This window comes from Arachis hypogaea, chromosome 8 (assembly GCF_003086295.3).
Source record: "Arachis hypogaea cultivar Tifrunner chromosome 8, arahy.Tifrunner.gnm2.J5K5, whole genome shotgun sequence".
Classification (NCBI taxonomy): Eukaryota; Viridiplantae; Streptophyta; class Magnoliopsida; order Fabales; family Fabaceae; genus Arachis; species Arachis hypogaea.
The window spans coordinates 13954923-13971562 of record NC_092043.1 but is presented as its reverse complement, the minus strand read 5'-3'; the positions used below and the strand labels follow the sequence as shown (position 1 = coordinate 13971562).

Here is a 16640-nt window from a genome sequence, read left to right as displayed (position 1 = left end):
TATTATCTATTATGTAATTATCTATTATGTAATAGTGTAATACTAATATAAGTCTCAAATGGTTAATGGTCATATCCAGTTCTCATAAATAACTAAATAAGTGTATACAGCTTGTTTTATGATCAATTCACTGGCCAGTGGCCACTAAATGATAATCCGTGACAAAACCATGGATTAGTATTGGCTTCTGCATAGTAAGGGTTAGTTAACCCTTTATTATCACTTCTATTTTTTATAACTATTTACAACGATGAATATAATAAAAATTTATATATAGTTATTTTTTTTGGGCCAACCATGGGGAGCTCTTGACAATCGAGGAGATTTTAGAGAGGAATCAAATAAGAGAATATAAGATGAGAAGACACCACATCCAACTCAAAACCTTAAGGTATCAAGTTAATGGGTCTCTCATCTTATAAACTTCTCACTCTTCCATGCTTTCTTAGATGTGGGACTAACTTCAACACTCCTCACACTTGCAACACTAACAATTTTTATGTAAAGTTGTTAGATAAAAATTATTAGATAATAATTTTGTTAAATATCTCAAATTATATAATAGGTCTTAACTAGCCACTTTAGATGAGGATATGCTGTATGCAAGTCTTCTCTAACTATATACATCAAAATTAAATTTTTAAAATAAAAAAAGAAAGTTTTAAGACACACGAAAAAAAAAAAGGAATAATTGAGAAGAGAAGAGAAGAGAAGTGTGTATAACATAGGGGTGAGTGCAGAGGATTGCACCACAGACCAAGTGTAACCGACTCAGCTGCTGTTGATGAAATTCACGGCGATCGACAACGACGACGACTCGCTCTTTTTCTTCTTCTGCAATGGACTCTGTTCCTTTCCACGATGGCAACATCCACCATATTCTCGAAACCCGATACCTTCACTCTCGCCAAGTATCATCCTTCTTCTTTTTCTATAATTTTCCTTTCGAAGGGTTTACTACTTCGCGAATCCTACTTTTCTAATATCTTGAAATAATTACCGAAATGTTTTCTTGTTTTTGATTAGGATGTTAATCATAGCTTGCAGACACACTCCTCGTTGATTCGCAGGCTTACTCAGGAGAGAGAGTTAGAGGTTGGTAAGATGCTTTATATTCATATTATCACTTTCATATGATGAATTAGAAAGTTCATCTTTGATCACTTTTGTATTTCTTTTCTTTTGTTTTTTGAGTATTTGAAAGTAAGGAGTATGTAGCTGTGTTGTTCTTCTGTTCTTGTAGGATTATTGTATTCTGGAAAATTTGTGACATGTGCATATCGGTAAAAGAAAGTGAAAAGAAATTAGTGTATTGCTATATAGGGTTTTAAATAGTGATTGTGTGATTGCTCGCGCATTGCAGTGTGACTCCTTTTATTTTTTATTTTTGGAGTTAACAACATTGCTATACTGTGGTACTGTATCATGAGTTTGTTACTACACTGGCATTAGCATATTCATCCTTTTTTGCCTATTATGACCCTGGGAATTATTTGAATGTTCTCTTGTGTATCTGTTCTTTATGTTATCTTCTTGAACCAGGTAGGAAGTAGATATCAGGTTCTTAAGAATGCTGCCATTTCTCACACATGATTGGAATATAGATTGTCTTCCAGCGTTTAGCTGTTTGCTTCATTTGCCATGTGACGTACCCTCACATTCATTGTTATATTTTTACTGAGTATCCGCTTGCTATGATTTGAGCAGGGCCACCTTGGCTGTGTCAATGCTGTGGCTTGGAATTCCAGAGGCTCATTATTGATATCTGGATCAGATGATACACGGGTATGGCAATTTTAATCTTAAAAAAACTGTAATCTATATTAGCAGCTAAGTGGTAGTTCTGATGTAAAAACAGATAAAAAGATGCTGAGCAAGATCTTATATAGGAGATTCTTCTTCTTTTTAATCGGCCCCCCCCCCCCCCCCCCCACTCCCCCGCCCCCCGCCCGCCGCGGGAATCTATGTCTATAATAATATAAGAGAAATAAGCTTAAGGGTTTCAAGTCCGCAAAACTATTGCGTGTGCCTGTTCCATGAATATATTTCTCCCGTGTGAAAATTCATCTACGTTTGGAATTAAGATGGAATTTCTTCTTCCTTGGCTAAATGGGCTTTTTGCCTTCCACATGATCAACATCTTTTCTGCATATTGTGCTTGTGCATGCTTTCATTTCCCTTAACAAGTAGACTGGTTGATCAGGAGGGAGGGAGGACACTGTACTGAGAATAATACTTGGATTTTATAATTAATCTAATTGTCTTTCTTCTCGTGCAATAGCTTATCTTTCTATCTATATTTAGCTACTCTTATCTCTTCAATAAAAATATAAAGTTCATATTCCATAAAAGTTACGATTTACATCTTATATTTTAAAGACCGGACTTGTTTGACGAGTTCAATCTTAAAATATATGAAAAGAGAGTGATAGAGCAAATTATTCCAGTTCTTTCTTTATATGGGCTTTTAGAGTAGCAAAAGGCACTGAATTGTGTGTAATATTTCCAGATCAATATTTGGAACTATGCTGATCGGAAACTTCTACATTCGATTGACACTGGTCATACTGCAAATATTTTCTGTACAAAGTTTATACCAGAAACTTCTGATGAGATTGTAGTCTCTGGAGCTGGAGATGCTGAAGTAATTCCATGATTCATTCAATAGTTGTAAGTGGCTTGTGCAAATTTAGTCATCGATCATAATATATTTTTCCGTTTGGCAGGTCCGATTATTTAATTTGTCTCACTTAAATGGATCTGCTGAAAATGCCATTGCTCCATCAGCACTTTACCAATGCCACACAAGGAGAGTCAAGAAGTTGGCTGTGAGTCATGTGGACCAAGACAATTTTAAATTGAAATAGTTTCACAACATAATTTACATGGGAGTATCTGATTTTATTTGCATCCTATTATCTGCAAGGCTTCATTGTTATATATTCATTTTGTGTAGGTTGAAAATGGAAACCCTAACGTGGTATGGAGTGCTAGTGAAGATGGGACCTTGAGGCAGCATGATTTTCGAGAGGGAACATCTTGTCCGCCAGCAGGATCTTCGCACCAAGAGTGTAGAAGTGTTCTAGTAAGTGGTTTAACTTCTTGTAATTCCTCCTGCTTGCAGTTTTGAACTCAGATGTTGTTTCTCTAGCAATATTTGCATACTTTTCAAACCATCGCATGTTGCAATAATTATTGTTGTTAATAAATCCTACATTAGCGCACATGTGAAACCTTTATTACTGAGGCATTTCAAGGGAGATCAATAGGTTGAAATTTACATATGGCTCTTTGGCAGGCACTTATGAGTTGCATACTTGATGACATGATCTCACATGGTTATCTTAATATTCTTAAAATTACATGCCTTGCATACCGAAAGCAGTTAGGGTCAAATCTTTCTATGATATAGTTATTAGAATTTCTCACTGGGAAGTTTGTTAGGAAAACCATGTTTTCAAAAGCTAGAATCCATGGCATAGTTTATTTATTATTTTTCATGTTTAATACGGAACCCCAGCTCGACTTACGGAGTGGAGCCAAAAGGTCACTTGCTGATCCTCCTAAACAAGTTCTAGCCCTAAAATCTTGTGATATCAGCTCAACTAGACCACATCTGCTCCTTGTTGGCGGGAGGTAAATATTCTATGTTGCTACATGTTATTTATTTCCCTTCATAATTTTTTTAATACATATTACATTTTGATATTAAATTCTCTATTTTGTTTAGTGATGCTTTTGCTCGCTTGTATGATCGGAGGATGCTACCACCTTTGAGCTCCTGTCGGAAAAGAATGTCACCACCACCTTGTGTCAATTATTTCTGTCCAATGCATCTTTCCGATCGTGTTAGTTCTGTGCTTTTTTATCTATTATATCTGCTTTTGATCAATTATTGCAAGTTCTTTTTCCTCATAAAAATGAATTCTCAATGGGGATATGGATATATTTTAAGGTTCCTGTCAAAGATATGTTTTTGGTTTGGAATATGAAATTCAGATGTTGAAGGGTTCAATTAATGCAATATTCCTGCATCATTGGGTATGTCTTCCTGTTTGTAGGGGTTGGTAGTGGCTGTACTATTATGTTGAATACCTGCCATTTGGCATGCTGATCATATTTCAAGATGGCAGCAGTACATGCTGTTTTATTTATTTATTTTTTTTTGGGGGGGGGGGGGGTGTCATTACAACACAACACACCCACGTTTTACACACCCTACATGGGTTCCTTTTTCCATTACTGGCTAAAGCCAGATTCGAACCTGGATGTGGCTGTTTGGGGGGCATACGATATGCCACTTGAACCAAGCCTCCAACTGCAGTCCATGCTCTTGAACAACTTCTTTGGATTCCATTGCAAAGCCAACATCCTCTGCAGTTTTGGGCTTGCTTAGATCTTGTGGGGAGGTGGCAGCAATTGGGCATGACAAAAGTCTCAAATGCAGTTATGGTGGTAGTGGTGTGTTGTTGATTTTGTAGAGGGTTTTGGGAAAGATTCCTAGCAATGTCCAACATTGACATGGCTACAGTGGGAAAAAATTCTGATAGTAGTAATAATATCCTAAAAATGTCTAAATCAAACCTAAGTAGTGTTTAATGTGCCCTACTAAAAAATAGGTGATCTGTATTGTGAACCTTTAATTCTGCATATCAAATTCCATGTGTTATGACTTACTATGGTCTCTACTACTCAACAATTTCCCCTTAGGATATTATGCACATGTAACTCTTACTGGAACTTCAAGCCAACCATTGTTGCACTCAAATTGGGTCTTGGTTCTTTCAGGGACATCCAAGCTTGCACTTAACTCATGTTACATTTGGTCCTGATGGAGATGAGGTTCTCCTTAGCTATAGTGGAGAGCATGTTTACTTGATGAATGTTAATCATGGTAAAGCATTTTAAATTGAACCATGTCTTGTTTAGTTGTTTATATCACACTAGTATTACTGTGATGTGATTTTTATCGTATTTTGTTTGATTGGATTGTTGGGTACTTGCATCAATAGTAGCAACAATAATAAGTAACCAAGGCTTTTTTTTTATATTACATTATCCTAAATGGTGATTTATAATTTTGGATATTTCGATATGCATCTTGAACACGATCAAGATCCAGTTTGATCTATATGATGGGATGTTATGCTGTGGCTTGAATAATTTAGCAGTCCAAATCTGTGGGACAAGGCTTTGTTGTTACTGTTGTAATCATCATTTAGTATCAAGTCTTCATTGATGAACAATAAATCACATTATTGTCTAGGTGCGGGTATGGTATGGATTTGGGTGTTATCAAAGATCTATTCATAAGCTTTTATTTGGGTCAACAAGATCTATTCATAACCTTCCTTTTTGATCAACAAGATCTATTCATAACCATATAGATATAATAAGTTAATAACATCTATTCTGTTTGTTGTTTATTACCATGTTATATAAACTACACTACTTATTGAAGTCATACTCATTCATGTACCATGCAGCTGGATTGAATGACATGCAATATACTTCAGGAGATGTATCAAAACTAATGACATATTCTCCAACAATTAATGGAATGGAATTGCAACCTTCTGTATCTAGTGTTTTCCCAAATGGATTTTCAATAAAAAAGAATGTTGCTGCAAAGGTATGCACTTTTTTTTCTCTCTCGATTTTTTATTGTATTTTATATTATTCTATAAACTATTATGCTTTTGTTGCCGATCTGTGGTGAATCTAGCGATATAATTCTCTGGTTTGGCATTGACTAACTGGGTTTTATAGATTGACTACTGCAGGAAACTAATAAAATACGCTGAAAAGACCTTGAATGATGGTCCTTATTATGGAATTGAGGCATGTAATGAAGTTTTGAATTGCTACAGCCTTACTATTGGGCCTGCACTAAAATATGAATGCCTGTGTATTCGAGCTGCACTATTGCTTAAGGTTCTTCCCACTATATAATTTTTCACTTAGTATCCTTGTTAGTCCAATATTTTAAAGTTAACATCAGTTTGGAATTTATAAGTCTAACACTTTTTATTATGATTCTTTCTGTCAAATTATTGTCAATGTACATTATGTTATTCCAAGCTGATCTTGCTTTTTTTTTTCTGCCTTGGCTAATGAAGGGTGGGATGTTTCTTCTCATTCTGAAAATAAATGAATTAGGAATAAAAATCTTACCATCTAAGTTCCTAAGCATCAATGCAGATCACCATTGATTTGTCTCTTGGATATGCAAATTGGCAGAACGTTTGAAGCTGCAAAGTAGTAATTATTTGTCAAAAGGATAAAATTGATATAGAAATTTAAATACTAAACTGATATCAATTTTCTCCCCATGGTTGATGTTAACTTCAAGATGTTATGATTAAGGAGGATATTTTTTTCCCCTCTCCCCCCCTTCCCCCTCTACCAAAAAAAAAAAGAAATTTCTTCTCCCTTTTTCTTTATCATGTTTTAAAACTTTGATGCTTATCTAGAGGAAGTGGAAAAATGATGCTCACATGGCCATAAGGGACTGCTGTGCTGCTAGGAAAATTGATAACTACGACTACAAAGCACTTTACTATATGTCAGATGCATTGTCACAGGTAATTCTGGGTTGTATAATCTTCACTTTTAGCATAATAGTTCAGTTGACAGGCTAGTTTGATGTTCAGTTAGACAATCTCAACTGACTGTTTATAAGGCTTTCAAGGAAATCCAAAAGCAAACAAGTAATCAAAGATTAGGCATCTGAAAATTTTGATGCACTGAAAATTAGGTCATTTCTGTGCTTGGTAAGGTTGACTATATAGTGCTAGTGCTACAATAAGCTTTAGTTGAATGAAATTTTAGGTTTGAGTGTACATTTTCTCCTAAGTTATTTGCCAACTCTTGTTGATAGAACTTATCTTTTTGGATCTATGAATTAATTAATTTATATGTTAATGTTATGTTGCAGTTAGGAAGGCACAAAGAAGCATTGGATTTTGCTGTTGCTGCTCAGCTGTTGGCCCCATCCATACCTGAAGTTGCAGAAAGAGTAGAGAAAGCTAAGAAGGACATTTCTTCAGGTGAGCATAAGTTGGTTTCATGTGTGGATCATAGGCTGGATTTGGTTCTGAGAATAGGGCAAGACAAGACACAAAAAACAGACACATAAAAATTAGAGTTCTTGTATTTTGTTTGGCGATAAATTAGAACAAATTATAAAAGTCCAATTTATTCTCATTTTTTTCATTCAAAAAAATTGGGAAGAAAAATATAATAATAAAAGCTACAATTATGAAATAGTAATAAGAATAATGAAAGAAAAAATAAAAAATAAGTTGTACTTCTTGTTAGTGTTTCTGTGTCCTTTCTATCAGGATGGACACAAAATACACTAATTCAATGTCTCTGGACACAATGTTTCTGTCCATGTTTCATCTGCCAAATACAATTTTATGTCTCTGTGTCCGTGTCTCAGTGTTTTGTGCCTGTAAACAAACGCAGCCTATAGTTATTTGGAGGAGGGTAGCCCAGAGTGGTTGATCTATGAGGCCATGATGGTTGCTATTTTGAAATGCATCTTGACATATTGCCATTGTGGCTGCCAAGTGATCCACTCCTGCTGTGCCACTATAATATCACTATAGGGTGGATTGAAATTTGATTATAAAAATGTTTTAATGAATCCAGTGAGTGGCCCTTTTCTTAAGAGGTTTGTGCACCATGGAAGTAACTGAAACAAACAATCCACCTTTTTCTCATTGAAACCATTGATGTTAGACTTTTAAGGTTACTATATTGCCAAAATCGCTAAGATTCAACCCAAAAATTATCTTTTTTATGTTGAGGGAGTCAAATGGTGTTTCTTTTTATGGTTTTATGATTATCTAAATGGTTTGTTACTTAACCAGCCGAGGCAGAGAAAAATAACAAGACAAATGATGGAGGATCAAGATTCGATAGTCGAGGTGGGAGAATTTTGTCATTAAGTGACATACTCTATCGTTCGGAGGCTAACAGTGATGCTTCCCAAGATGGTCCAAGATCAGAGAGGGATGACTCTGATTATGATGAGGAGTTGGAGTTGGACTTTGAAACATCAATGTCTGGTGATGAGGGACATGATGTTGAGTCCAATATTCTTCATGGGAGTTTAAACCTTAGAATTCACCGAAGGGGTGACTCCAGAGAAAGCACTGGTGCGAATGGCACTGTTGAATCACCTTCGTCCTCATCACAGAATGACAAAGCTTATCAGGTTTACATTTGTCGGCCTTTTTTATTCATATTATTGCGTTCTCGTTAATCTGTATCTTAGATAATAATTTGCTTTCTTCTAATTCTATTTTGTGTTGACAATGGTTTCCTTTTTATTTTCCATTCACTTTGTTGTGATGCAGTCTGAAGCAGCTATTGACATGAATCAAAGATTTATTGGCCATTGCAATGTTGGAACTGATATAAAACAGGCCAGTTTTCTTGGTCAAAGAGGTAAATGACTTTCTGTTCTCGTGATTTTATATAAACTTTCATGTAGAGAAGCAAGCGCTTTCATCTATTAGTCTCGGTCAATCTCCAACGAAACTATATGTACCAGAAAGAATTATCTTTAAACAATCTCAGCAGTCAGCACCAGTGGTTCATGTGTGTTAAGAAACATATTGCTCCCCTTAAAAAGAGATGAAATTATATTTATTTTTAGTTGTTTCCCTTACTTCGTATGATAATACATTCTTTAGGAATGGAAAGCAATGATTTATACCAGCATAATCAATTCTAGTTTTCTTAAAATAACAGTTAGTCCATGATAGGCACAATATTTTCTTGTATCTTCATTTGCAGGTGAGTTTGTTGCTAGTGGAAGTGATGATGGCAGATGGTTTATCTGGGAAAAGGGAACTGGTAGACTCATAAAAATGCTGAACGGTGATGAATCTGGTAACCATTGTTTTCTCCATGGTTTCCAGTATTAGCAGCCCCCTCCCCCCCCCCCCTCTCTCTCTCTCTCTCTCTCTCTCTCTCTCTCTGTGGTTTCCTGAGGATTTTGTTTCTACTCTGCAGTTGTAAATTGTGTACAATGCCATCCATTTGATTTTGTTGTGGCAACAAGTGGAATTGATAGCACAATAAAGGTGAGAAGGTTGACTTGATGTTGCTGGTGTGTTTTGGTAGAATGGAAACCTCCTTGAGAAATATTGTAGCGTTTTTTTGTTTTCTGTTTTCTTTTCAATAAGAATGAAAGCTTTTGGTTCGAATAGAATATTTCTGAATCTCTGGTAATTTGGTTATGCATTATTTGCAGTTATGGACTCCAAGTGCCCCTGTTCCATCTGCCGTAGCTGGTGGTGCAGCGGGACCAGAGACTGCTGATGTATTGGTTGCTATGGAGAGCAATCAACAAAAGTTATCCCGTGGTCGTGATTCCATTCTGTAAGGCTCTTGAACCCAGCATCTAGGCATAACATATCATTTGTGGTAATGCCGGCTAGAATAATGGTCATGTTTTGGGAAGCATAATGGCTTGTAACCTGTTAGGAACACCCCCCAACAAAAAAATAAAAATAATAAAATGAAAGGGGGGAAGAGTCCTGTATTTCTTTGTTATATTGCGGCATTCAAGTACATAGGTATCTCCATTAGTGCTTCCGGAAGTGATCCACTGTTTTAGATATGTTTGATTATATCGTCTTGATTTCTGCAGGCCCTTTGAGCTTTTGGAGCCATTTAGAATGCATGAGTTTCCCGAAGGATCCCTGCGCCTGCGTCCTTTTGAATGTGCCCAGAGCTAAACATACACTAATCCTCACATGCTGGTAAATTTTCTCTCTTGCCCAAGTCAATGTTCACGTCTTGCATAAGTTAATCTCTGTAGAAGCCTTGTTGCAAGCTATTTGAAACACAAAATAAGTTTATCCGAGTACATACTGGATTGGTATATTTTCTCCACAAATTGAACCATTTCTGGGTTTTTATCTTGTGAAACCATTATTTATTATCAAAGTATTGATCTCTGTAAGTTCACTTTCTTTATTCTGCACGGTTTTTCATGTCGTATTTCTTATATTGTATACCTGAAGTTTTTAATGTATTGAATGTTATTCGAAACTTAGAAATCATGCCTTTTCAATATCTTGAAAATGCCCTAAAAACATAACCAAAAGAAACAACTCGTTAGAATCTAAGAATGGACAGCTTTGACTGTGGCTGATCCTTAGTCTTGCTAAATGGAAAAAAAATGGTACATACCAAAGTATTTTACAACATTCGGCCCTTCCAACTTCTAATTATGTAGCATTTTTCATGTTTGTATTATTGCAGGTACCGTATCCTGAAGTTGCATGAGTCTGGATTAATCAGTGATGTGTGGAAAACTGGAAATTAACAATAATGGGAAGCTGTTATCCGTGTGGTAGTAGAATTGACCAAGGAACGCTTTTCAATGACAAGCGAAATAAGTTGCAACATTTACCTCCTTGGTTTATTTCCTAAGACTTCGTGATTTTTGAGAATTTTTTTGTACAAATTTAGTGGTCGTCTCACGGAGAGAAATGTTAGGTGACTGATATTTCTTTCTTGCATTTGCTTTGCATTTGAGCCAACATTAGTCAAACTTTTCATTTTCTTCCATTAAAAGTGTTGGCTCTTTACTTCTTTAGTATTCCTTGTAATATAATATGTATAGTAAAAGGTGATACCTAAATTGAAATATGATGAGGTTTATTAAATTTATTTGTACAGTAAATGTTCCAGACTTATTTCTTGATTGTCGAGAGGATTTGATTCAATTCCTATAGGAATACTACATGATGATTTTAGGTTTTGGCCATCCTCGGGTATTGAGGTCTTACTATTTAATGATTAAGGAAGAAGACTAATTTCATTTTTTATGTAAGGCTTAATCTTAAAAGAGAAAATATAGAGAATCAATTATAGTATAAACTAGCAGAAGGATGCAAGAATCGCAGGAAATGACTGTAGGGACTCTCCTAAGAAAGCATGGTCTTCTGAGATTTGGCAACCGAGTCTAGAGAGCATCACCGAAGAATGAATTAAATTTGGGGGCATGCGAAGCCATGAGTGTTGATGATATCCAATAATATATCAGCCGGAAGTTTATACTATAATTTTGTTACAAAGACTAATGAAGGCAAATTTTGTTACAACTGCTTGGAAGTTGAATGTACATATCAGCCGGATAACTACATGAAAGAGAATAAATCTTGTAAACAAAAATGAAAAGTAATAAATCTAGCGAGTATCATTAAACACTAAAATACAGAATTATTGTGTGAGAGTAGGTGTACTATATCATAACCGGAAGAATTACATTATCTGATGGCATGGACCATCCTGTTTGTAACATTCAAATAGAGGGGGCCTCCAATGGTTTGCAGCACAGATCTCATACAAATTTAATCTCGCAGGTCTTTTATTCATACCTAGAACCACAGCAGTTCCATTTTTGATTCAATAAATAATGAACTGAGTTAGTAATTCAAAGGTTAGCAATTTTGAGTAACCCAAAAGAAATCCATACATAGAAGCACAAAGATGGAGAGAACCTACTTCAAATTCAAAGTCCTAAAAGAGAATGTGTACCTTGTTCATGTGGAGATTGGGAGGACGCGTTGTTCTTACAGTCACAGGTGTCGCCCTTTTGCAAGGGAGTGTGTTCTAAGATGCCCTCGTCAGAATCCATCTTTATTACTTTAGCAGTTAGTCTGAAACCAGAATCCTTCAAATTACCTTGCAAACTAAGAAACTAAAAATTCGCACATACCAATTTGGGAAAAAGAGAAAATTTCACAACCTTCACCTTGGATCGCAAATCGGTCGAGCTGAGGAAGCAGCTTCAGAGTTCTGCAGACTACTGACACATATATGGCAGCGTGGCAAGTAGGGGTGGCAAGCGGGGAAGCCCGCCCCGCCCCGCTCCACCCCGCCAGAAGCCCGCCTTTTGGCGGGCTGGTCCGCCCCGCCCCGCCTAATGAGGCGGTTCCAGAATTTCAGCCCGCCCCGCCTAACGGCGGGCTGGCGGGCTAAGCCCGCCAAATCTTTTTTTTTACTTTTAACTATTAAATAATATATATAAAGGCATAAAAAAATCTCTTCTATTTTTTACTTTTAAATATTATAATTTCTAAAAATATAAACAAATTATAATTTTTATATTCACAAACATTAAAGTTTTTGTAGTTATAAATATCTAATAAACATAATTATAAACCAAGTTTTCATCCAAAACATAATTATAAATATTGTTTTCGAAGTAAAATAAACATAATCCAAAACATAATTATAAATATTGTCTCTAAAACAAAATAAACATAATCCAAAACACTCAATTTTCATCTTCATTCTCTTGTAAGTTGGGTTGGAAAAAGTTAGGTTTTGACAAAAAAATTGTAAAAGTACCCCTTGCAAAAAAAATACTAAGCCCGGCGGGGAAGCCCACCCCGCCCCGCCAAAGCCCGCCAAAACCCGCGGTTTAAGCGGTGTGGGTTAGGTAGGCTTTTACTATTTGGCGGTCCCAATTTTCAAGTTCAGCCCGCCTTTTTGGGCGGGTTACGCGGGCTGGCCCGACGGGTTTAGGCCCGTTTGCTACCCCTAGTGGCAAGTAAGCTGAGAAAGCAGCTTCAGAACTGCGTAACAAGTAATAAGCATGTGTAGAATGTTTTTGTAATTTTCTTAAACTTAATTTCTCTTTGATAGTTGGTTGGCTAAAAAATTTAGTTATGGAAATGAGATGAGTGATATATCTTAATATTATAATTTTTTGTATTTTTAAAATTATGAGAAATACAAATTGGAGGGTCCCATTTATGTTTAAAAATTAAAAAATTTTGGAATACACAAATTGAAGGATTGTGTACTCCAAAATTTTTTTAATTTTTAAACACAAATAAAAAGTTCTAATTTTTGCTCTAACACCACAATTGCGTAAAGTATCTATACACTCTATAACTACTTTTTACACGTTTCTCCATTCTATTTTTAAATTAAAAAATACTGGTAGGTCATCTACTCATCTCACCATCTATTTATAATATAACAAAAGAAATCAAGATAAATTGACAAATATTTTTGAACATTTAAAATTTTTTTATTATACCACTTCATATTATGATGGCATCATCTAGTTTTATTCTTTGTATCATAACTTATGATTTTTCTCATGATTGAGTTTTTTTTTCTTTTTGTTTTCATAATACTTATTTTTTAGATCTTTTATATTTTTGTATATGTATATTTTTTGTTTTTATGTATATTATTTTATATCTCTAATGTTAATATTATTTTTTAATAAATATAAATTAAATAATAAAATCTAATTTAATATCTCCTTTCATATTAGTTCTTATATTTATTATATAAATTAATATTTATTTTATATTTTTTCTTATTATTTTTATTTTATATAATCTCATGCTTCTTATTCTATTACTTAATTCTTGCGAATGTTTTCAACAAGTATTTTAAGATTTTAGTCAATGATTATAGTTTTTTTAAGGTTACTAAACATATATATAATTAGATGTCTCTAAACACTAGAACATATAATATCTCATACTTTCTCCCTTTCATTCTTATTAATACTAACATGAAGGCCGTGCATTTGCACGGAATTTCATTTTAGTCAACATGTTAAAAAATAAAATGATTTAACATTCTCAAAAGAAGAAAAAAGATAACTTAATAGTTCACATTTATTTATAGAAACTATTCATAACATAAAGTAAAAAATAACATAGACTAATTAACAAGTTCACGTATTATACATATTATGTATTCTAGAGGATGAAAAATTAAGGTTCTAAACTATGATACACATCTTAAAAGTAAACTAGAAAGTTGAGAATCCACCTAAATAATTATTTTTAGTTACAGAAACTTGAATTAGATGATCTTCTTTCAAAACCATCTTAAAAACACATGAATATGCAGCTTTAAGTTTATACATTTTCACAAAATCTTTCTATTTATGACCAATTTTGTATTTTCAGTTCTTGCCTTTACTTTTTAGCACATTCATTGCAAATCTTTTAATAATCTCTGAGTCCTTAACAACAAACTTCTAATATTTTGATCTTTCGGTATTAAGTAGTAATCTAGCAAAGTGATATGGAATATGCTGTGTAAAAAAAAAAGTAACAATTAGTCCATAAAAAATAAAGTAACCAATAAACATGAAAATATAATTATACAAACTTACAAATCGATCAGCTTTGACTTCATACTTAGTCAAGGTCTTGTCATGATGTAGAACAACATATTTGTTTATTTCAATGTTAATTTATAAAAAAAATATCATGAAACTAAATATTACAACAATGAAAAATGTAAGATGATGCTATACAAAATATTCTAAAATGCAAATTAACTATTCTACTCAATACAATTTGAATGTAACAAACCTAACCACTAATTAGTTTACATTAAGTGATACAAATTCAAGAACACATGTAAACTAATGTAATATTAAATCGGAAAAGAATAAAAAATAATATGAAAATAAAAATTAAGCATAAAACATGTAATGCTAAAAAATTTAAAAGAAACTAATATGCAAATATTTAAAACATATGATAATACCTTACGCTAATAAATTTTGTGTTAGACCACCGGCATCTCGATCAATATCTATATCATTTGACATTTAAAAAAAATAAAAAGAACATTCAAATAAAGAAAGAAAGAATATAGTATTAAAGAAAATTATAAAAACAAAAAAAAGAAAAAAAGTCCATATATAAAAAAGATCATAATTATAATAACAAGAAATATAATAAGTGAAAAGGAAGGAAAAGCTACAATATTTAACTATTAGAGAGAAAAAAAATAACTTATAGTATTTGTAGATGTAGTATTAGGTAATGAAGAAATAACATTTTTTTATAAAATATCACAAATAGTAAGCACAATACAATATATATTATATCTAACACTTGGTTGAGAAATACATGAAAAGAAAAATTATACGGATCATGTGAATGTTGAGATTTTTGACTTTATTTTTTTTAAACATTTCTTTTTATATAACCTTGCTAAAGCACATAACTGAAACATTTAAACTTGATTTGTCTCACAAAAATAATATAAGATAAATATACCAATATGTAGCAAAGAATCTTTAACATGATACTTGAGTCATTTTGTTTATTAAAGAATACCAACTAATCACTTCAACAAACAAAACTATACACATATATATAGAGACACACACGTATATAGATATATCTATGAAGTAAACCTACAATAGGAATGAGAGAAAAAATCTAAAACTCAGATATCTAATATGCATATGATCCTAGTCTAAAAAAAATATGTAGAAAAATCTGGCTCCTAAAATATAGCACCAAAGCTATACCTAATAATACAATATACCTAGTACATAGGTAGATAAAAGAATAATATATAACTCATAATTTCTTGTTTCACACTCACAGTAATCTTATATGTTTTACCCTTTGATAGGATCGAGTAATCTTATATATTTTACCTTTGATATGGATCCTGCTGTTATTAAGACGACCATTATTATTATTATTATTATTATTATTATTATTATTATTATTATTATTATTATCTTCTAGATATTAGATTTAAAAAAAATACCTTGCTAGGATACTCAAATAATTATAAAATAACTATTAATGAAATTAAAAATACACACTACATGAATAAATAAAAAAGCTGATGTATTTCATTTATTCTTGTGCTTTCACACTGATGAGTTTGGAAAACTCAAATTTATTTTGATAATAAACAAACATTATTGAAATAGTTAATTACAAAATTATTAATTTGATTTTCATTTAACATATGTTAATTAATAATTTTGTGATGTAGGTTTTCTTATTGGGCCGAAAATAAAAGATAAATATTGCAAGCCCAATATACTTAAAACCATTCAGCCTTATTTAAATATTTTCTCTATTATGTGGCTGAAGCAATTTGTAATTATTTGGGTCGAAATGAAAAGAAGAGATCCCAAGCCCAATAAAATCAAAATTCAGCCTTATGCAATTTTTGTCATATGAATGTTGGCTGAAATGTTTTATTACTTGGGCCAAATTGAACTATTATTGGTATAAGCTCAAGTTAATTATTTTTGCTATACACCCAATGCATGATCCAAAAACAATTAACCAGGAAAGCAAATGTTGTTATTGCTTTATGCCTTCAACGGATCTCACACTTCACCATGTGATGGAATTCAAATTTTATTAAAGTGAAGTTAATAAATGCATGGGAACTATGAGAGAGAAAGTGTCATTGATTTGATTGAGGACATCAATGTTGTATGCTAAACTACAAGGGAAGTAAAAGCAATCTCATTTCAATTAATTTGATTCATTTAATCGCTTTTCTTCTAGCTCTATCCTCTCTTTCATCTTTTTCTTCTCTTCGGTCGTATCACAGGAAATTATGGAAGCTAAGTTGAGCTACCAAAAGAAAGAAGAAGCTATATGCATCAAGACCATCGAACTGATGGCAAGAAAACATAAAAAATATAGTGGCTGAGATTCTTATCACTTATGGTAAGATATGGTGATGAGATCTTGACTTCTCCATACCAAAAATGGTTGAAGGAGATTCGGCCAGTAAGGAGAAGATCCTTGGAGAGATGTCTTATCTCTGCTTTTGGGTTCACTCATCACAGAAGGTAGCTA

At 33.3% G+C, this 16640-nt stretch overlaps 1 protein-coding gene and 1 long non-coding RNA gene across 2 annotated transcripts; one reads left to right on the top strand and one right to left on the bottom strand.

The window, feature by feature from the left end:
* Positions 1-587: 587 nt before the first annotated feature.
* LOC112706222 (protein ALTERED SEED GERMINATION 2) lies at positions 588-10691 on the top strand. Its single transcript, XM_025757406.3, has 20 exons — positions 588-911; positions 1027-1095; positions 1708-1785; positions 2510-2644; positions 2727-2828; positions 2957-3085; positions 3521-3636; positions 3731-3848; positions 4789-4894; positions 5487-5632; positions 5770-5934; positions 6474-6584; positions 6938-7049; positions 7878-8224; positions 8367-8457; positions 8809-8904; positions 9028-9098; positions 9269-9396; positions 9668-9779; positions 10285-10691. The coding sequence occupies exons 1-19, from the start codon at positions 840-842 to the stop codon at positions 9753-9755; spliced, it is 2280 nt and encodes a 759-aa protein (XP_025613191.1). The 5' UTR covers positions 588-839; the 3' UTR covers positions 9756-9779; positions 10285-10691.
* A 356-nt stretch (positions 10692-11047) lies between these two features.
* Positions 11048-11698, bottom strand: LOC114924307 (uncharacterized). The gene is made up of 2 exons (XR_003811357.2): positions 11566-11698; positions 11048-11405 (listed from the first exon to the last, which is right to left on the bottom strand). It is a non-coding gene; the product is annotated as an uncharacterized lncRNA (long non-coding RNA).
* Between the last annotated feature and the right edge of the window lie 4942 nt (positions 11699-16640).